Below are 22338 nucleotides of genomic sequence, written 5' to 3'. Positions count from 1 at the left end.
GGAAAGACTTAGGACATTTTTATTTATTTATTTTATTTTTTACTAGTAATGGCAGCGATCAGCGATTTTTAGCGAGACTGCGACATTGCAGCGGACAGATCAGACACCTGACATTTTTGGGGGGGGGGGGGAACCAGTGACATTACTACAGTAATCAGTGCTAAAAATATGCACTGTTACTGTACTAATGACACTGACACGAAAGGAGTTAACACCAGGAGCGCAAGAGGAGGAACACAGGAGCTTTGTGTTGATTGCTGACAGAACAGCGGTTTGCTGCGTTTACAGCAGCAGACCATCGTTCTGTCTCCACAGGGAGCGATCGTGGGTGCCCGGAGGCAATTGCGGCCGCCGCCCCTGCAGATTAGCTTCCCCACTGGCGAATGGGTGCGTGCCCTTGCTCCCGCGAGGCGTCGTATGGGTACGTCAGTTTACTGGAACCTGCCACTGTATATCTCTGGCGGCTGGTCGGCAAGTGGTTAACTGGAAATCTGCTTCAAATGCAGGGGCATTAATCAAACTAGTGCACTGCATGAATGTGGATTTTAAAAAGATAACAGTATACTCTTTTCAGAAGTATATTTTCAGCAAAAAAAACAACCACCCATTAAGCAACTCTGGATACAACTAGAAGTCTGCATTATTCAGTACACAGCCAAATTTTCATGGAATACTGGGATGTATTAAAGCAGATCCTCTGACTTTAAAAAAAATGATTTACACAACTGGGGCACAAATAATTATCTACTCGATATATTACTAAATCATATTCAACTATACTCAGCTGATAAAAAGATTTAAACCCCAAAAATCACAAATTACCTAAATGTAGAAAAAAAAAAAAAAAAAGTTTCAAGAATTGCTACATAAAATTGTTAATCAGACGTTGGCTCTAATGCCCCGTTTCCACTGAGCCGTACGGTTAGGTACGCAATTTTTGTCGTTTCCATTGTCAAAAGTTGTTAATGGTACCCCAATTCCGAACCGTACCACTTATGGCACCCTTCCGTTGGGGTACCAAGCACATTAGTACCGTACCAACAGGGTGGAGCACTACTGTTGAGCTTAGGTACTGTTGGGGGTGGAAACGCAAGCCTGATCAGGGTGTACCGAACCGTACTGAACTGTACCAAACCGCTCAGTGGAAACGAGGCATTAGTTGACTATGATATTTTTGGTTTTAAACTCAAATATGAAAAGGTCACCAGAGTTAATTTTTTCAATATTGTCCAACCCTTATACAAAATAAGTACTGACAGTTTACATGTGCATTTGATATATATTAAAATTATGGATTCACATATAAAATGAAAAAATGATGTCTCATTTAAAGATTTACTTACCAAGGTGAGTAGCTAATCTAGATTTATGTACTTAAAGAAAAAAAAAGTGTCAAGTCTACTACAAGTCTTAAAATAGTGTAACTGGCAGATTAGGTTTATTAAAATGGTAAAGCTGCACCATGGCCAGCATTTTAGAGCTTTATCAGCATTGCGCCTGCAGAAAGATGCCTTCTATCCCTGACTACCCTGTAGTAGGTCATATGACTGCAAAGGAAGGCTGAATGTGAAGACTTCCAGCTCATCCAATTTACTTTTAAAATTGGATGTTTACACACACACATAGGATTGCTTTAAAAAATATACTGCATATATTTTTTTATTGTTCCAGTTTATCAATTTACAAATTGCAAAGTGAGACAACAGAAGATAAATCTAAATAAAATAAATTTTTGGTGTGACTACCCTTTGGCTTCAAACCAGCATTAATTCTTACACTTGCACAAAGTCAGGGATTTTTTAGGATCAGGTGTAAGATTAACCAATTATACAGAGCAGGTGCAAATTCATTCAATTTTATACCTCCGACAACGAAACAAGGCTAAGACTCAACTATGCACAAAAACATAGGAACTGCGGTGCAGAAAAATGGCAACAGGTGCTCTGGACTGAGGAGTCAAAATTTGAAATATTTGGCTGTATCAGGAGGCATATTTGGCTGTATCAGGAGGCAGTTTTTCTCTTTAACAAAGGTCTGGAGAGCGGTACAATAATGAGTGTCTGCAGACAAAAGTGAAGTATGGTGGAGGTTCTTTGCAAGTTTGGAGCTGTATTTCTGTAAATTGAGTTGGAGATTTGGTTTGGATCAATGGTGTCCTCAATGCTGGGAAATACAGACAGATACTTATCCATCATGCCATACCATCAGGGAGGTTTGTGATTGGCCCCAAATGTATTCTGCAGAAGGACAGCCCCAAAACATACTATCTTCTGCTTAAAGAAGAACAAGGAGTCCTGGTTGTGGTGGTTTTGCCTCCACAGAGCCCTGATCTCAATATAATCAAGTCCATCCAGGATTACAAAAAGACAGAAGGATTTGATGCAGCCTACATCCACAGAAGATCTGTAGTTAATACTCCGAGATGTTTGGAACAACCTACCTGCCCAATTCCTTTCAAAAATGTGTGCAAGTGTACCTAGAAAAATGTATGCTGTTTTGAAGGCAAAGGGTGGTCACACCAAATATCGATTTGATTTTCTCTTCGGTTGATTTACTTTTAAATTTTGTTAATTGAGCGACGCACACACAGTATCTCACAAAAGTGAGTACACCCCTCACATTTTTGTAAATATTTTATTATATCTTTTCATGTGACAACACTGAAGAAATGACACTTTGCTACAATGTAAAATAGTGAGTGTACAGCTTGTATAACCGTGTCAATTTGCTGTCCCATCAAAATAACTCACACAGCCGTTAATTTCTAAACCGTTGGCAACAAAAGTGAGTACACCCCTAAGTGAAAATGGCCAAATTGGGCCCAATTAGCTATTTTCCCTCCCCGTTTTTTATGTAACTCATAGTTCCATACATAGTTAGTCAGGTTGAAAAAAGACACAAGTCCATCTGGCTCAACCAATAAAAATAAAAAAACCCAGTAATGAAAACCCAACCATACAATCCCATATACACAATCCTAATCCCACAGTTTATCCAGAGGAAGGAGAAAAAAACCCCAGCAAAGCATGATCCAATTTGCTACAGCAGGGGGAAAAAAAAAAATTCCTTCCTTATCCCCCGAGAGGCAATCAGATATTCCCTGGATCAACTTTACCTATAAATATTAATACCCACTTATATTAAGTACACCCAGGAAAGAATACAGGCCTTTTTTTAAAGCAATCTAGTGAGCTGGCCAGAACCACCTCTGGAGGGAGTCTATTCCACATTTTCACAGCTCTTACGGTGAAGAAACCTTTCCGTGTTTGGAGACGAAATCGGTTTTCCTCTAGACGTAAAGAGTGCCCCCTTGTCCTCTGTGTTGACCTTAAAGTGAACAACTCAACACCAAGTTCACTATATGGACCCCTTATGTATTTGTACATGTTGATCATATCCCCCCTTAATCTCCTCTTCTCAAGAGAGAATAAATTCAGTTCCTCTAATCTTTTCTCATAGCGGAGCTCCTCCATGCCCCTTATCAGTTTGGTTGCCCTTCTCTGCTTCTCCAGCTCCCGGATATTCTTCAAGAACTGGTGCCCAAAACTGAATTGCATATTCTAGATGAGGTCTTACTAATGATTTGTACAGGGGCAATATGATATCTCTCTGGAGTCCATGCCTCTCCCAATACAAGAAAGGACTTTGCTTGCTTTGGAAACAGCATCTTGGCATTGCATGCTATTATTCTGCTTATGATCTACCAGAATACCCAGATCCTTCTCTGCTATGGATTCCCCCAGTTCTACTCCACCTAGTATGTATGATGCATCCAGGTGCATAACTTCAACCATCAACATTAAACCTCATTTGCCACATAGTTGCCCAATGAAACAGCGCATTGAGGTCAGCTTGTAAGTTGGAGACATCCTGTAAAGAAGGTTATGCCACATAATGCAAAGCAAAGCTTGGTGTCATCTGCAAAGACTGAAATTATACTTTTAATCCCAGACCCTAGATTATTTATAAAGATATTAAAAAGTAAGGGTCCCAACACTGAACCTTGGGGTACACCACTGATAGCCTTAGACCATTCAAAGCAAGAATCATTAAACCACTACTCTCTGAATTCTATTTTAGCCAATTTTCTATCCATTTACATGAATCCATGTCTGTTGCTTAAATTATTTTTTTCCAGCAATAACTCATCTATATGGTCTTATTAAACCCTCCAATATCTTTCTGACTATAGAAGTTAAACTAACAGGTCTAGAGTTACTTGGCAAAGACTTTGATCCCTTTTTAAATATAGGCACCACATTGGCCCTACGCTAATCCAGTGGTACTATTCCAGTCCTTAACGAGTCCCTAAAAATTAGAAACAAAGGCTTTGAAATTATAGCGCTCAATTCTTATAGGATGCGTGGTGGATGCCATCTGGTGCAGGGGCTTTATCCACCTTTATTCTGTCTAAATATTTTTGGCCCATATCACTTTTGAGCAATTGTGGATCATTTGGGGCTGTGTCAATACCATCCTCATTATGGTAATGAGCACCCCCATGCTCCTTTGTATACACAGAGCTGAAGAAAGTATTTAATAAATTTGCCTTCTCTTTGTCCCCATGGGTAACCATTCCTATGTGTTGTACTATTTTAATTATGTACAATAAAGTTATATTTTAGACAAATTTGTGTTATATGATCCTCCTCCTCTCAATGGCCTGCAAACCCCAATCTTTTCTTAAATTGGTTGTATACAATAGTCAGGGGTATGGGCCCCCCAACACGGTAATTTGTCGTTTATGGTGAACAAACACTTTAATTTATTGTCACATTTTGCACCCTTATTTTGCATATTTTTAATTTCGGTACAAATAGTACCATTTCCAATGGTTGTTTGTAACATGGGAACCTTCTTATCCTCTGGCATAACTCTCCCCCCATCTTTCCCCATTCCACCCACCAATAGGGGTTGACCCCTGTCTGACCTGTCTGCACCTTTATAATCCAAATTCCCCCTCCTCCCTCAATCCTAGTTTAAAAACTCCTCCAACCTTCCCATAAACCTCTCCCCTAGCACAAAAGACACCCTTCCATTTAGGTGCAAACCATCTTTAGCATATAGGTTGCACCCCAATGAAAAGCGAGCCCAGTGCTCTAAAAACCCAAATCCCTCCTTACACCAGGTCTTTAGCCATGCATTCAGCTCTCTAATCTCCCCGTCTTTCCTGTGTTGTGCATGGCACAGGCAATATTTTAGAGAATATCACCTTAGAAGTCCTTCCCTTCAGCTTGCAGCCTAGTTCATTAAATTGGTTCTTAAGGAGCCTCTACCTTCCATATTATTCTGTCATTGGTTCCAATGTGGACCAAGACAGCTGGGTCATGCCCAGCCCCTAAGTAATTTATCAACCCGGTCCACCACTTGCTGAACTGTGGCACCAGGGAGACCGCAAACCATTCAGTTGAGGTGATCCTGGCAAATTATTCTATCAGTTCTTCTGATTAAAGAATCCCCAATTAGCACCAACTGTCTAGGCCTACCTACAGTGCCCTCACCACCTACTAGACGGACTGCTCTCCTGGCTGTTAAGGATAGCAGTGACATCTAGGGCTGCCCCCTCTGAGCTTGCCATCCCCACATCTTCACCCAACATAGCAAATCTGTTAGGGTGCTCAAACTCGTTAGTGTTACAAGGTCTCAGGTGTGAATGGGGAGCAGGTTTGTTAAATTTGGTGTTATTGCCCTCTCTCTCATACTGGTCACTGGAAGTTCAACATCGTAAAGAACTCGGACGATCGACTATCTAAAAAGGAGAATTGTTGCTCTACATAAAGATGGTCTAGACTAAAGGAGATTGCCAAGACCCTAAAACTGAGCTGCAGCACAGTGGCCAAGACCATACAGCGGTTTAAAAGGACAGGTTCCACTCAGAACAGGCCTCGCCATGGTCAACCAAAGACGTTGAGTGCACGTGCTCCGTGTCACATCCCGAGACTGTCTTTGGGAAATCGACTTATGAGTGCTGCCAGCATTGCTGCAGAGGTTGATGGGGTGGGAGGGGTCAGCCTGTCAGTGCTCAGACCATACGCCGCACACTGCATCAAATTGGTCTGCATCGCTGTCATCCCAAAAGGAAGCCTCTTCTAAAGAGGATGCACAAAAAAGCCCACAGTATGCTGAAGACAAGCGGACTAAGGACGTGGATTATTAGAACCATGTCCTGTGGTCGGATGAGACCAAGATAAACGTATTTGGTTCAGATGGTGTCAAGCGTGTGTGGCAGCATTCAGGTGAGGAGTGCAAAGACAAGTGTGTCTTCCCTACAGTCAAGCATGGTCGTGGAAGTGTCATGGTCTGGGGCTGCATGAGTGCTGCCGGAACTGGGAAGCTACAGTTCATTGAGGGAACCATGAATGCCAACATGTACTGGGGATATACTGAAGCAGAGCATGATCCCCCTCCCTTCGGAGACTAGGTTGCAGGGCAGTATAACGACCTCCAAAACAACCACTGCCTTGCTAAAGAAGTTGAGAGTAAAGGTGATTGACTGGCCAAGTATGTCTCCAGACCTAAATCCTATTGGGCATCTGTGGGGCATCCTCAAAACGGAAGGTGGAGGAGCGAAAGGTTTTCAACATCCACCAGCTCTGTGATGTCATCATGGAGTGGAAGAGGACTCCAGTGGCAACCTTTGAAGCTCTGGTTAACTCTATGCCCAAGAGGGTTGAGGCAGTGCTAGAAAATAATGGTGGCCACAAAATATTGACACTTTGGGCCCAATTTGAACATTTCCACTTAGGGGTGTACTCACTTTTGTTGCCAGCTGTTTAGACATTATTGGCTGTGTGTGGAGTTATTTCGAAATATATATATATTTTTTTTTTTTTCCTCATTTCTTCTGAGTGGTATCTTATTCCTCATTCCTAGGTCCTCTACCAGAGGCCTGGGAGTTTGAGGGTTCTCCGCAGTATCTTAGCTGTTCCTAGAACTGTACTTTTTTGGACAGCGATCTTAGGCTGTCCCACCTGGAATCTGTTGAAGCCACTCCCCCAACTTGGGAGTCACAGCCCAAAGTGCTCTTATCACAACTGGGACTACTACTGCCTTCATTTTCAACATCCGTTCTAGTTCTTTCAGTCCTTGGTATTTCTCCACCTTCTCATGTTACTTCTTCCTGATGTTATAGTACCCGGGTATTGCCACATCCGCCACAAGTGCATTCTTTCGTTCCTCGTCTACCACCACGATTCTGGGTTGGTTGGCCAGCACTTGCTGGTCTGGATCTTAGCCCTGTCATTCTCAATCTCCCATCTGGACTTAGGCAGGTACAATCCATATTCTGTACAGAGGTTTTGGTACACAATCCCAGCATCTTGGTTGTGTCTCTCTGTGTATGCTGTTCCTGCTAACATCTTGCATCTGGCTACTAGGTGCTAGGCTGTCTCAAATGCCTCTTTGCACAGTCTGCACCTTGGGTCTTGCCTGGTGTGGTAGACTCCAGCTTTTATCGATTTGGTGCGGAGTGCCTGTTCCTGTGCTTCTAGGATTAGTGCCTCAGTGCTGTCTTTCAGTCCTGCCTTTTCCAACCACTATCTGCCAGTGGTACAACCTATGGAGAGGTTCACCTTGCCAAGGAACCTCCGTTTTCTGCATCCTCTGGTAAAGTCTCAGGCATTCCCTTAGCGGTTCATCTTTGGGAGCAATCTTCGTGATGTACTTGTGGATGCTCTGGATTTCATCCCGGACTGTGGCCTTGACACTTATCAGGCCCCAAACTCCTTCCTTCCAGCAGGTGTACAGTCTCTGGGTGCTTGATTTTGGATGGAATCCACCATTCATAGTGAGTAGTTTCCTGGTCTTGACATCCATGGTGACCAGTTCTTTGCCAGGTTATTATCTAGCTGGGTACCTGATGACTGTTAGGTTATATGTGTTGATAGCGTGGATCTTGTTCTTGTCATCGAGCTGGGACTACAGGACCTGTCTGACTCTTTGGAGGTACTTGGATCTTGCCATCCTCTTTGCCTCTTCTTCATGGTTTCCATGCATTTGTGGTACCCCCAGGTACTTCTAGCTGTTCTCTACATCTTCTATTTGGCCTTCTGGAACTTCAACTCCTTCTGTCCTGATCATCTTCCCTCTTTTTGCTATCACCTGCCTGCACTTCTCTAGTCCCAACGACATTCCGATGTCCTTGCTGTATATCCTAGTTAGGTGGATCAGCGAGTCAATGTCTCAGTGATTCTTGGCATACAGTTTGAGGTCGTCCATGTAGAGTAGGTGGTTCAACTCTTGAACCTGTATCCGTATCCACTCTTCTTGATCATCTGGCTAAGAGGGTTGAGGCCTATGCAGAACGGCATTGGGGATAGCGCATCACCTTGGTATATGCCACATTTGATGTTCACTTGAGTTTTTATCCAGGAATTGGCTCTTACTGTCCCACTGACATTGTAGAGAGCCAAGCATTCCAGTATCCATGTGTGTGGCATTGTGTTATAGGCTTTCTTGTAGTCAATCCAGGCCATGTACAGATTGGTCTGTCTGGTCTGCTTGTTACACCAGAAGTTGATGTTTTGATTCTCTGGTGTGGTTTCAAATCCCCTTCTGAGTATTGCTTAGATTTTAACTCATTTGCCCTTGGATCTTGGAGACTGATGCCTGACAGGAGTTTCCCTGTTGTGGGGAGGCAGGTTATTGGTCGGTAGGTGGCTGGTGTTCCCTTGTGGGGCTGACCAGCTCTTTAGGTGTGCTGCTCTGTTGGATATCTTAGACTGATCGTGACTGATTCCTGTTCCGGCACCATGTAGTGGTCTGTTTTCAGGTCCAGTAGCCACTGGGCCTCGGTGTTGAGATGCTTCTTTCTCCCAGATATTCTTCCATTACTGTTCAGTCCCAGCTCTGGGTGGGTCTTGCGAGGAGAGGTTGTGGTTACCCTGGAGCTGTGCATACACCTTGGATGGTGCTTTGGTAAAGAGGGCATTGATTCTCTTAGCCTCTGCTTCTCTGGTGTATCTGCTCAGTCTGGTTGCCAGTGCTGTCAGTCTTGGCTTCGCTGTTTTGAGCGCCTCTGGTATGGGCATATCCTTGTACTTCCGCAGCAGCCAGGATCTCTTTGATCTTTCCACCTCTTGTCTATCTTGGCTTCCAGTCGTAGTCTACATGGTGGGCAGTGCTTCTCTTTGAGCCTGATCTTGTAGTCAAGTAGCTGGAGGACCACTAATGCTGTGGCATATATGAGCCTGTTCGTCTCTGTGATGGTGCAGGATGGGATTGTGGACAATGCTTCATTAACTGCAGCTAGCATGCTGTCTGGTGGTTGCTTTCCAGTGATGTTAGGTATTTTCCACAGGTCAACAACGGATAGTTATTCTAGGATCATTTCCCTTATATCTGTTATGCCATCTTGGGGTATGGATTCAGGTTGACAATGCTCTGCAGGTAAGAGTGGGTATGGGAATTCCTTCCTTCTCATGGTATATGGTTGATTTCTTCTGTAGTCCCATTTATTTCCAGCTGTGATATAATATAACTATAAATTATACAGTACAAACAGACCCCATTTTAGGCAATTGTGCACTCCCAACCTTGTGATGTGGCAACAATTTGGAGTAGGTCCTTTTCTGTTCCAGCATGATTGTGTGCCCCTTTGCACAAAGCCAGATCAATAAAGACGGAGCATGAACACACCCCTGCCATGTCCCCAGTTATGTGGACCATGAAGAATTAATATGAAGGGGGAAAAAAAAAAAAAAAAAAAAAATTGGTTAAACCCACAAGTGCTTTTTTTTTTTCTAGCATTACTTTTCTTTTATGCTGCCTTTTCAAAATGCTAAAAGCAATAATGATTTAAAAAGGTTGGAAGAAGGGTATTTTTACAAAAAAAAAAAAAAAAAAAAAAAAAAAAAAAAAAAAAACAGACCTGTGAAGCTAGGTTCTGAGATTTAACCACCAAATCCAAAGAGATTCAAGAATCCAGTGTATGATTTAATCTGTCAGTATCGAACCAAAATGGAAATACACAGACTGATCTCTAAATGGGGTCACATTTATCGAAAAGTTCTGAAAAATTGTTTCTGGTAGTACATTATAAGAACAACCTATAGAAGCACTGAATAAAAATCTAAAAATAAAAGCATACAATAACACCAGATTATACATTCTCCATTGTGTCACCTTGCAAACCGCCTCCCTGACAGACTAAATCAGTAAGCCCTAAATAAAGCAGTGGGCTCCATTTCAGTAATGTAAGTGTCAAGCATTAAATAAAAATGTTCAGCTTAAACAAGAGGACTAAAATAAATGGAACATCTAAACAGATTAGAACTGAGTCAGCAGGCTTTCAATCTCCTCCACCTATCGGTGGCCAAGCCATTGCCAGCTGCGATTAAAGCTCTGGCCAGCCAATTTGGACACCTGTGTACTAGAAGCTGGATTAAAATCAAGTTCTTATTCTACAGGAAATGGGCAGATGTCAGGTATAAATGGACTTCAGTTATATTAACTAGACTGCAGAGAGGACAAGAAAGAAATCTCAGGGTTAGTAATCAAATGTTGAGTTACAGAAAAACACCCACAAAATGTTGTTAAGACCAATTTCCATCTTGAGATATGGATCATGGGTACTCTTTCCTCACATAATGCTGAAACACTTCATGAATAAGGCCTTGGAGACATTCACTTTCATTTAAATTTTTTTTTTCCGATTTGTAAACAGTGGCGGCCTGCCCATAGGGGGCGCAGGGGCGCAGCCCCCCAAAGAAAAGAAGTAAAAAAAAAAAAAAAAAAATTAAAAAAAAATAATAAAAATTCAATTTTTAGCCCACTAGGGGCACCGGACCACTAGGTGGGTATGAGGGGGGGGGGGGGTTTCCGCACGTGCGGCGGACAGAGGCGCCGATTGGCGGCCTTCTGGGGGTCATCGGGGCGCAGAGCAATGCGCCCGACACTCCCCACTTTTGTGATGTCCTGCCTGTGATTGGTCCAGACTCCAGCCTGGACCAATCACCCAGGAGGACATCCCGGGACCTGTGATGTGGCACGTGGGGGCGGTGTGTGCGCCAGTCACTGCATCCCGGGCCGGCGTCACACGTCACGTGATCAACGTCCGTCCGACACCTTCCCGCCAGAGAGCCGCTTAGCCGCGCAGAGGAGTGCAGCGCAGGACTCAGGACGTAGAAGAAGTTGTTCCACCAGTCTCCACTCTCCAGTCCAGACAGTGAGTGACCAGACAGTCAGACCACCCACCGCTTGGTTCAGTTCCCAGCCCGCAACTCCGCCGCACTCCACCAGTCCGCAGCCAGCCACTGCCAGGGGCCATTCTCAGAGACAGAGTGACTCAGAAGACTGTCAGACAGTGTCCGTCCGACTCGACTCCCGCCGCCGCCCCGGGCCTACAGTCTCAGTCAGAGGCAGAGCAGCAGGCCAGCAGCACGCCACGCAGCCGGTCACCACTCACCGTCTGTGAGGTAAGTCCACTCCACACATTTCAGAGGCACAGGCCTGGGGCCCTGGGCACAGCTCTAGCATGATGACCTGGATCATACAGGTTGTATCACCATGTATGTGTTGGGGCATGCTGGTCACTGACTCACTGCATTGATGGGGGCATGCTGGTCACTGCATTGATGGGGGCATGCTGGTCACTGCATTGATGGGGACAAGCTGGTCACTGCATTGATGGGGACATGCTGGTCACTGCATTGATGGGGCAGCCCGGCGGTAACGGTAAGTGAAGTGAATGATAATGTGTATTATTTCAAGGGGTAACTATGAATACTTTTTCAAGGCACTGTTTCTTGATTACTGAAGGCCCCTTTCACACTTGTGTGGCGTCAAAGTCACGCAATTTTTTACCGCACATTTTTCTTTTTGCGCCCCCCCCCCCCAAATTTTGAGCACCAGCCGCCACTGTTTGTAAAGCAAATCATGCAAATTTGTCCTGCTATTCGCTTCATTCAAAAGTCTAACCCCCCCCCCCGGTAGAGCCAGATTTCTAGACCTCTGAAATTCTGCACCCACCACTGTTTGGTGGTACCCTGTCAAATGTAGCATTAACTAAATAACATCTGGTCAAATAGTTTAAAACACATGTGCTAACCAAACATTTAGTGGACTTTCATGCTGCTGTCTTTGTTTACTTGCATTCGATGTAACATATGTTGTATTTTAGAATACAGGTATTAAAGCCTGCAAAAAAAAAAAAATGACAAAAGAGGTGGCAAGGCATTACCTGTGAAGGCGTACTAGTAAGTTCCATTTTTTCTTGGGATTTCTCCTTTGCTAATCGAGCAGCTTCTTTAAATTCCTGAAATTTTTCTGCAAACTGCATTAAGAAAAAAAAATAGTTAATATCCAACAAGTAACTGTGCAGAATCAGAAGGGAATTACTACATTGCTGCAGTATGGAGAAATTAATTATGCGCTGTAAATATGCTTTATTGCATTGTATGTAATGTCCTTTTCCCCTTTTAAGAAAGTTTTGTTCACACCACTTTAAGAAACTATTGGAAGAGAAGACTCTAGGATAACAAAAAAGAAAAAAAAAGGCTAAAGAATTTCCAGGTTTCGTAATCTTTACTCGTTCCCTAAAAAGGCAGCTTGGCAATCTAGCCGCTAGAGAGTTATAACTCGTAGAGCTGCACGATTAATCGTTTAAAAAGAAAAAAAAAAAAAAAAAAGAGCCCCCTCAACATTGCCAAGGCTGGGAGAGAACTGTAAACACAATGTATCATTTAATTAATTTTAGATCAAAGGAATGAATTTCTGTCTTTAAGTGAGGGCACTTTAACCTCTTAGGCTCCTTTCACACGGCCGCTCCGTGTGAAAGGTCCGCTGCGGGACTTTTTTTTTTTTTCTTCCACGGAGCGGATGACATTTCTGTCATCCGCTCCGTGTGCCCGCATATCATCCCGTCCGTTTGCGGATGATATGCGGACATAATGTATGTCTATGGCACTGCGGATGTCAGCGGATAACACCGCTGACATCCGATTTTCCTTCCTTTCCGTGTTTTACACGGAAGAAAAAATGGGTTCTGTTCCATTTGTAAAAACGGAACAGAACTGAATGGAGGAAAATCGGGTGTCAGCGGGTGGTATTCCGCTGACACCCGCAGTGCCATTCACTTACATTATGTCCGCAAATCATCCGCAAACGGATTGGATGATTTGCGGACACACGGAGCGGCCGTGTGAAAGGACCCTTAAAGACTAAGCCTTTCCCTGACATTTGTTGCTTACGAGTTAAAATCAGTATTTTTTGCTTGAAAATTACTTAGAGCCCCCAAACATTGTGTGTGTGTGTGTGTGTGTGTGTGTGTGTGTGTGTGTGTTTGCTTAGTGGTCTTTCAAACGCAATTTTTTTTTTTTTTGGAAAGAAAAAAACACTTTAATGAATTAAAAAAAAAAAACAGTAAAGTTAGCCCAAGTTTTTGTATAATGTGAAAGATGTTGTTACGCCGAGAATCTTGATCTTTATTCTAAGCAAAAAAAAAAAAAAAAGTTGTGATTCTCGTTTTATCCAGAATCGTGCAGCTCTAACAACATGTATTCTTCTGTTTTCTATTTGGTCTTATGTTTTTTTTTTCCATAAGTATCAAGAAATGTCTGCATGCAGACTTAAATGGCTGGAAGCCATTGGCTGTGTAAAATTATTTCAATTCAAATTTACATTTTTCTCCCTTAAGCAAGTTAAAGTCCAGCAAAATCCACACCCATTAGGTTAAATTCCTCAATTTAAATAGAGGTCAGTAGGTCTCATAGCACAGTCTGGCTATGTAGCCCTGGTAACTTATGCCATGTTCAGTAATATATGCAGAGCTGCCACACAAGATTTTGTGAGGTTTATTTTACATGAAGAAAAGGAGGTAGAAGTAGTTAGGAAGGCTTTCATGAGGAAAGGAGTCCTCACCTGCTGGTCTTTTAGGAGTTGATCCTAATCTACTATGGACCCTTGGAGCCTGTAGATCTGCACCCTCTGAACCTGCTGCCTCCATTCTTTTGCTTTGCAGCCTCCTCTATTCTTATGCTATGCAGCTTCTAGATCACAGGAGTGCAATTCGTTCTGCACTCCCGTAATCCATCCTTAGCCATTAGCAGGCTGTTGTCCGCTGTCAGCTGATGTCAGAGAGCTGGTCCAGGCTCGAAAACAGCTCAGACCTCCAGCGGGGGGGGGGGGGGGGGGGAGAGAGAGCAGAGAGCTGGAGGCTGACAGTCCCCGGCTCTCAGCTCACAGAAGGCTAAGAGCGGAGTGATCAGCGGTCTTTGATCATTCTCAGCACAGAGGCAGGCCCGTTGTTGCATCCACCTAGGAGGAGGAGTATAACGTTTTTTTTTTTTTTTTAGGAGGTGATTTTTTTTGGGGTAGCGAATAATGTGCAAGTAACATTTACATCAGGTCCAGAAACTCCTGATTGCTGATACCAAATGTTTTGTGGATCTACTCTACAGTTGCAATGACTCATTAGAGGCATACTATTAGGTCAAAACCTGGTGTATGGTATGCCAATGTCAAACTTTTTGGGCACTGCCATTGTGTGGCTGATTGTATGGTTGCCAGTGTGCTGTATATGCCAACAGATCAATCAAATCAAGTCATCACATACTTCATGATTTGCTCCTTATCCTACCAGCATGCCTCACAATTCTGCTTCTCTAAATACAACCTGTGCATACACTTAAGCAGTAACGAAGCTACAGTGCAGAACTTGTGGTGGCTGCTTTTGATGTTTAGTTTCTGGGATAGGCAGAGCGCAATTTCCATCACTGGCACACACAATCTCTGGAACTCAAAAGGAAACCCCTGTGACAGAACTACTTTTACACAAAAATTTTAACTGGTCCTAACCTAGCTTAGAATATGGTTACAATATCATATGAGCATATACACTGAATAAAATTATAAAAAACGCAGCACTTTTGTTTTTGCCCCATTTTTCATCAGCTGAACTCAAGAGCTAAGACTTTATGTATACAAAAGGCCAGTTTCTCTCAAATATTGTTTACAAATTTGGCTAAATCTGTGTTAGTGAGCACTTCTCCTTTGTCGAGATAATCCATCCACCTTAGAGGTGTGGTAGATCAAGATGCCGATTAGACACCATGATTATTGCACAGGTGTGCCTTAGGCTGACCACAATAAAGGCCACTCTAAAATGTGCAGTTTTACACACAGCACAATGCCACAGATGTGGCAAATTTTGAGGGAGCGTGCAATTGGCATGCTGACTGCAGGAATGTCCACCAGAGCTGTTGCTCGTGAATTGATTGTTTATTTCTCTACCATAAGCCGTCTCTAAAAGGCGTTTCAGAGAATTTGGCAGTACATCCAACCGGCCTCATAACTGCAGACCACGTGTAACCACACCAGCCCAGGACCTCCACATCCAGCATCTTCACCTCCAAGAATGTCTGAGACCAGCCACCCGGACAGCTGCTGCAACAATCGGTTTGCAGAACCAAAGCATTTCTGCACAAAACATATCAGGGAAGCTCATCTGTATGCTCGTCGTCCTCATTGGGGTCTCGATCTGACTGCAGTTTGTCGTCGTAACCGACTTGGCTGGGCAAATGCTCACATTCTATGGCATCTGCCACTTTGGAGAGGTGTTCTCTTCATGGATGAATCCCGGTTTTCTTAGATCTTTGGGTGGAGCTCATGAAAAATGGGGGCAAAAACCAATGTTGAGTTTATAATTTTGTTCAGTATACTATAAGAGTTGACTGTACTTCAATTGATAGAAAAAATGTGGTTAATCGCTACACAGAACTGCCTTTTTGCCTATAGGCAAAGCCTACTGTTCCTAAAAGTGAAGATAGACCATGCCAGAGTACTTGCTGAAAGTGACTGCTTAGTAGAACAGTAGGTCTGCGTTAAATTACATGCAAAGCTCCATTGGTATACTAAAAACATTGCACTTTATTATCCCTTAGATTTTCAGCACCTTCTACGGTCTCTTGTCAAGGATAAACCATAGCAAAAGACAGTGGCAGGAATACCTGCAAGTTTTCACGCTTTTGAGAAAAAGCTGTGAGACAGATAGTGTGGGTTAGGCAATATATTCTCTCTACGATATTTTTGTTCTGCTTTTAATTACTAGCGGCTTTAAAAACGCTTTGGAAGCAACTGTATAGATATTATTGAAAGTGGGTTTTCAATAAGTAGTTGATAGATGGTAGATTTTTGCATGGTGTTGTACCCATTTGATTGTTCAGACACAATACACCAGGCACTCAATTTTTCAGAAGGCAGCAGTACAAGATGGCTATGTCAGCTTAAAAATAAAAAAGGCTAACAATATGGAAAAAAACTTAGCAGCTGTTCGTTCAAGCTGTGCATCTAGAAAACATCATTCTATTCATTCACTGTATTTCTACAACATAACTTGAAGAACAGGCAGCCTAATTTTGCCTTGGACACATACAGTCTGCCATGCAATTTATTCTCTCATTGTATCATACCAAGCTAAGAAGAAAAATGGAGAATAGAAATGGTTGAGATAGACAAGAAGAGACACATTGATAAATGAGAAATATTGGAGGATGTCAACAAAATTTATGAAGCAGTCACAGAAGTATTTTCTTAGTTGTATTTGACAGTGTTTGCCTTCCTGAGAAGGGCAGGCATTTCTAATTTTGGGACACTTGTTAAAAAAAACTATATATGTATTTATATTTATTTCCTTTACAATCACTTTAACTTGCTGAAATACAGATTTTTTTTTTCCAACTGGCTTCCTTGGGAACTTCCCCTGTCCCATTAAACGATAACAGGCCATCCAGGGTTCTTACCGATCTGAACTTCTGATCCTTGCTGCCTCAGAGCCTACTGCGTGCCTCCCATTTCTTACTTTCCAATGGCTAGCTTATGACGCACACTTTGCTCACTAGTTCATCTACATCTTCTCTGGATCATTGGAGGGCTTTCAAATGGTCTCATTCTTGCATTTTCTACCCAAACATACACATTTCCCTAGGAAATTACACTCCTTCGAGGAGATACTGTATGTTTGGGAGAGGGCCTGATTTGTAGATCCCTTTCTGCTTCTTACAAAAACCTCTTGGAACTTCCCGCCCAGTCCGATCTTCCCTTCCTTGTTAAATGGGAGAAGGACTTACAGGTAACTTTCTCTGACCCTCAAAAAGAGCAAATATTTTTTGCACACAAATCTTCCTTGTGCAGCAGATGCCAGGAGACCACCTTTGTGACCCGTTGGTACAGGACTCCGTCAGTTTCCTCAGAATGATCACTGCTGGAGGTGTGTTTCGTCTAAGGCAGGGGTGGGGAACCTGCGACCCGCACAATCATTGCGTCCGCTCCCCCCCCCCCCCCGTGCCACTGAGCCTGTGTATGCCAGCGGAGTTGTCAGAAGGAGCCGATGGCTCCGTCCTGACAGTGTGAGTCACAGAAAAGCTTCAGAAAAGGGTGGACCCGGGGCGCAGAGCAGTGCGCCACGAGCCCACCCATTTGTGGGACAATAGCGAATGAAAATTCGCTATTGTCACACGGATCCTCCTCCTGGCCAATAATGAAGCGGGTCTGAGACCCGCTTCCTGATTGTCCGAAAGGCAAACCCATGCCATTGGTCCAGGAGGAGGCAGGAGGACTCGAGGAGAAGCCGCCGCTGCAAGTAAGTGCACTGGCTTTCTGCATTGAAAGGGGGCACACTGGTCAGTCTGCATTGAAAGGGAGCACGCTGTGGTCAGTCTGCATTGAAAGGGGGCACGATGTGGTCAGTCTGCATTGAAAGGGGGCACGCTGTGGTCAGTCTGCATTGAAAGGGGGCACGCTGTGGTCAGTCTGCATTGAAAGGGGGCACGCTGTGGTCAGTCTGCATTGAAAGGGGGCACGCTGTGGTCAGTCTGCATTGAAAGGGGGCACGCCCCCGAATGATGTTACAAAAATCCAAATGGCTCTTGGCAGAAAAAAAGGTTCCCCACCCTGGTCTAAGGCACTCTTGCATATTTTTTGGGGACTGCACTGAACAGCACACATTCTGGCAACCTGTGCTTCAACTTTTCCACAAATTCCCGGACATTTCCTTGCAGAACGACCTTGTAGCGATATGGCTTGATCTTACTCCACTGTCAAGGAAGTGGCATCATAAATCTCTGCTTAAGTACCTATTAAACGTAGCAAGAGCTTGTATCCCCAGTATGTGGAAACAAAACTGCCACAACGCTTGCTCAATGGCTTGTAAGGGTGAATGATAGCGAACAACTGGAGGACCTGACCTTCGCTCTTAGAGACTAAACTGAGGAACATAAGACCAGGTTGTTCTATTGGAATCTCTTCTGTTTCTCTGACGAATACCTACAATATGTGTGACCCACAGAGTTGTTTGTTTCAGCTTCCTACTGGGACACCAATCTTGATTCAGACTCCCCCCGTGATGGCCCTCTCCCCCACCCTTTTTTTCCCCATCCTATTCGCTCTTTAAAACAAAAAAACACTCCTTTGTGTGTGCACAGATTCAGGCGGGCATAGGTACCGTATATTTGACTTCTGCACATTGTTTACTGAGCTTTTCTGAGCATTCATTTATACCCTGTGACCATTCTCTGAATCCCAGAGGCCCTTTGATACCCAATTAACAAAGTAATTTAACCATGTTTGGATAGACCATTGATACCTCAGTAATCAGATTCTTACTGATCAATGTGGTTTCTATAGATGCGGTATTCCTCTGAGATATTTTTGGAACTGTACTTTGCAGTGCCTTGGAATGTATGCGTGACAATTGTATGGAGTCAATGATTTTGTGATCTATTGCAATCCTCTAAATAAGAATACATAAAAAAATATGAGACAACTTAAAGTGGAACTTTTCCCATAACTTGAAAGAAGAAAAGAAAAAAAAAAAAAAAAAATAAAATATATATATATATATATATATATATATATATATATATATATATATATATATATATATATATATATATATATATATATATATATATATATATATATATATATATATATATATATATATATATATATATATATATATATATATATATATATATATATATATATATATATATATATGATATAGGTTTCAGCAAAATGGCAAGAAACAGGAATAAGGCTGGAGGCAATTTACAGCACATACGAATTTTGGTAGCATAATTCTTAATGTGGAATGTATTTTCCTTGATAAAGAACATATATATATATATATATATATATATATATATATATATATATATATATATACACACACACACACATACACATACATATATATATATATATATATAAATAAATAATGTTCTTTATCAAGGAAAATACATTCCACATTAAGAATTATGCTACCAAAATTAGTATGTGCTGTAGATTGCCTCCAGCCATATTCCTGTTTCTTGCCATTTTGCTGAAGCCCAGAGGCCTTGAGCAGCAGTAAATCTTTAGGCTGTCAGATCAGCCTCTAGTGGCTGATTTTTAGCACACTGCCGAAAAATAGAGGAGTGACTGAGCATGTGCAGAGCAGCTTGAGACAGTATTACTGGATTTTAAACAGTATAGGCACCTATTTTTAAAGTAGCCAGCCTAAAGTGATTTCGCAGGACCTCATTTTCTGTCTAAAGTTCTAGTTTAAAGTATCTTTGGTTTGGGATAGAGTGGGAAAGGATTAGAAAGCCTGTCAAATTATTGTCGGTTTTCCAGTTACATCTGACAGGGGTTCTAACATCTCCCCATCCTATCTATAGATACATTTTAAATTGAACTTTTGCTTCGCCCATGCAGACCACGATAGCTGCCTATACTAGCTTACATTTTACTTCTTTACTGCTGCATTTACCCTGGCAAGCAAAGTGACCTACTTGTTACTTTCAGATATGGGGGAGCATGCGATTCCATAACCCTTCCTAGAGGACAGTACTAGTGCTTGGCTATTGGCTGCTCGGGCATCTAGCAATGTCACATGGGTGGGGAAGAGATCCGTCACTCCTGTATAAGTTTGATGCTTAAGCCGGCCATGCAAGGATCGAAATTTGTCAGCAGGACACCCTGATTGTACAGAACTCCATTTAAAAATTGATCAGTTTCTATACAACCACCCTGTCAGGTTTTTCTCAAATAATCAGTGCTGCCGGCTATAGCTGGCAACGCTGATCATAGTGTTATGATGGCAGGGAAGATACTGCCATGAGAACACAATAGCTCAACGGGAGTGATTCCTCCATCCACCTTGAATGTGTGTATTTGGAAATCTGCACTTTTTTCGCTCAACCCATGGGTTGGAAAAAAAAAAAAAAAGGAAGAAGAATACATGTATGGTCTGCCCTAGCAAGGACTTCTCTTTACTCTTGAACTGATGAGAGTGAATGGAAGGAAAGTATTAGTAGCTGTAGGAGTCACAGAGTTAAAGAACAAGTTCACGTTAACATTTTTTAAATCCGCCATCTTCGATACAAGATCGCCATTCTAGTACAGTGAACAAAAGGGTCAACAACCTTTATTTTGTAAATAACAGTACATGGATTAAAATATGGAGGGATACGAAAAAAGCAGGCGTTTTAATATGACAATTTCAAAATACTCCAAAATCATGTCCTCCTTCACAACATTAAGTTTCTTGCCATTTTCATCACCATACTTGAGTATTGCATTATGAACCAGCACTTATTTTTCCAACAATTTAATTAAATAGATTTTTCATATCAGCCATTATTAGGATTACATTCAATCACACACACAAGGTACTAGAACAGTTTACTCACTTTTGTGAGCTGATGCTCAGAGGAGAAGCCCAGGCCATACACTGTATTTGCCCTGCTGTCTGCCCACTGGCCAAACTTCTGGGATGTTTTAGTGAATGTCATGTTGGGACTGATGGTGCTATTAATTATTGCCTGTAATTCATAAAAATATATAATTAATCTAAGTACAACATATCAAAATAATGGCAGATCTTTTCACATATGTCCTTAGAAAAGAGGTCCCCCTATTGCAGTCTTCTATGGCAGATTCATCTTACTATTAGAGAAGCAGGGCAAAAAAAAATGTGGCAATATTAATTGCAATATAGACAATACAATAATTTTGCATCTGCTGTGCTCATTAAAAAGGTAAATTTGTGTGATAACTTAATATACTAGCTAATAAAGCTGCTGGCTGACAGTAAAACGATCTGCGTAGTAATCCTCTGTGCAGGAGCTTCCTTTTGTAAAGACTAGTTACTGCTGGTCTCTTTGTGGATGGTGATTGGTCTTGTCACCACCCCCTCATCTAGTTTTATGCAGATCACCTGTATTGGGTGGAGACTGCCGCTATAGCTCGTTCTTTGCACAGCCCAGTGATGATGTAACTGCTACTTTTACAAAACATACAAGTCCTGGAGGAGATCTTATTGAGTGAGCTGGAAAGGAAGTTGCTGCTATTAAGGGTCCCATTGGATTGCTGATCACTGCATATCTAAGCCTTTTTAATGAGGGTCAGAATTGGATGGTAAGAGGCTGTGTGATAGAATAATCTACTCTGTCTTTCTTCTGGGATGTGGACTTTTATGGAATTTTATTTCCTTAAATTGTATAGCGCTGCGCCATTTTCTTTAAATCAATATTAATTGGTCATTTTCTTTTCTGGGATTATAGAAAAGGAAGTCAGCTGCGACTCAAAAAATTATGCACCCCCCCCCCCCCCCCCCCTCTGCTATACCCTATTAATATGAAATATCGCTGCTATGAAAATTACCAAAATGTGTCATTCAGAAATGTAATAAATTACACCATTTACGTACACTGGCTTTTTACCCGTAAATCATACACAGAACACTTTAAGATGTAGATCAGCAGATCCATCCATGTACATCAATGTCAGTTTATGTAAACCATTAGTCTTCCTTCGTCTAAAGTAGCAACTTTCAAAAGGTCTTCCATCAAGACCTTGCATACTTGTCACAGATGATCCCTGGGCCTCAATTACGTGTCTCAGATGACACCTGAATCTCACCTCTCATAGGTTAGCAGTAAAATCATCAATAATACAAGAGGTAGACAAAATCTAATGGATACACATTCTACAGAAATGTGTACTTCTCAAAATTAAGAAAAGAAAAAAAAAGTGATTTTTGTACTTACTGTAAAATCCATTTCTGTGAGTTTGACGGACACAGCGCTCCATATATCAAATAGTGGGTTATATTGCCTCCTCCAGGAGTAGTTCTAGGCAGAACAAAAAGACACCCATGGGCCATCCTAAGATGGCATTAACCCCCCACTCTGCTCTAGGTAATCAGTTTAGTAGCAAGCAGTATTAGAAGTATCAGAACTCCATAGAGGGGGTGGGTGGTGTGTCCATCGATGAACTTAGAGAAATGTATTTTACGGGAAGTACAAAAATCCAATTTTCTTTCGTTCGACACACACAGCGCTCCATAAATCATAACTA

The 22338-nt window shown here is 42.3% G+C and overlaps 1 protein-coding gene across 3 annotated transcripts in view; it reads right to left on the bottom strand.

Moving 5' to 3' along the window:
- HOMER1 (homer scaffold protein 1) overlaps positions 1 to 22338 on the bottom strand; it is a 206228-nt gene that overhangs the window by 132794 nt on the left and 51096 nt on the right. For all 3 annotated transcript variants that reach the window (XM_082243796.1, XM_082243794.1, XM_082243795.1), the window contains 2 exons: positions 20670 to 20801; positions 12179 to 12271 (listed from right to left, as the gene is read on the bottom strand). In XM_082243796.1, coding sequence (XP_082099922.1) covers positions 12179 to 12271; positions 20670 to 20801 — 225 coding nt within the window. The remainder of the gene's footprint in view (positions 1 to 12178; positions 12272 to 20669; positions 20802 to 22338) is intronic.

The sequence above is a fragment of the Pelophylax lessonae genome, assembly GCF_965119305.1.
Source record: "Pelophylax lessonae genome assembly, chromosome: 1".
Lineage (NCBI taxonomy): Eukaryota > Metazoa > Chordata > Amphibia > Anura > Ranidae > Pelophylax > Pelophylax lessonae.
This window is presented reverse-complemented; position numbering and strand designations above follow the sequence as displayed.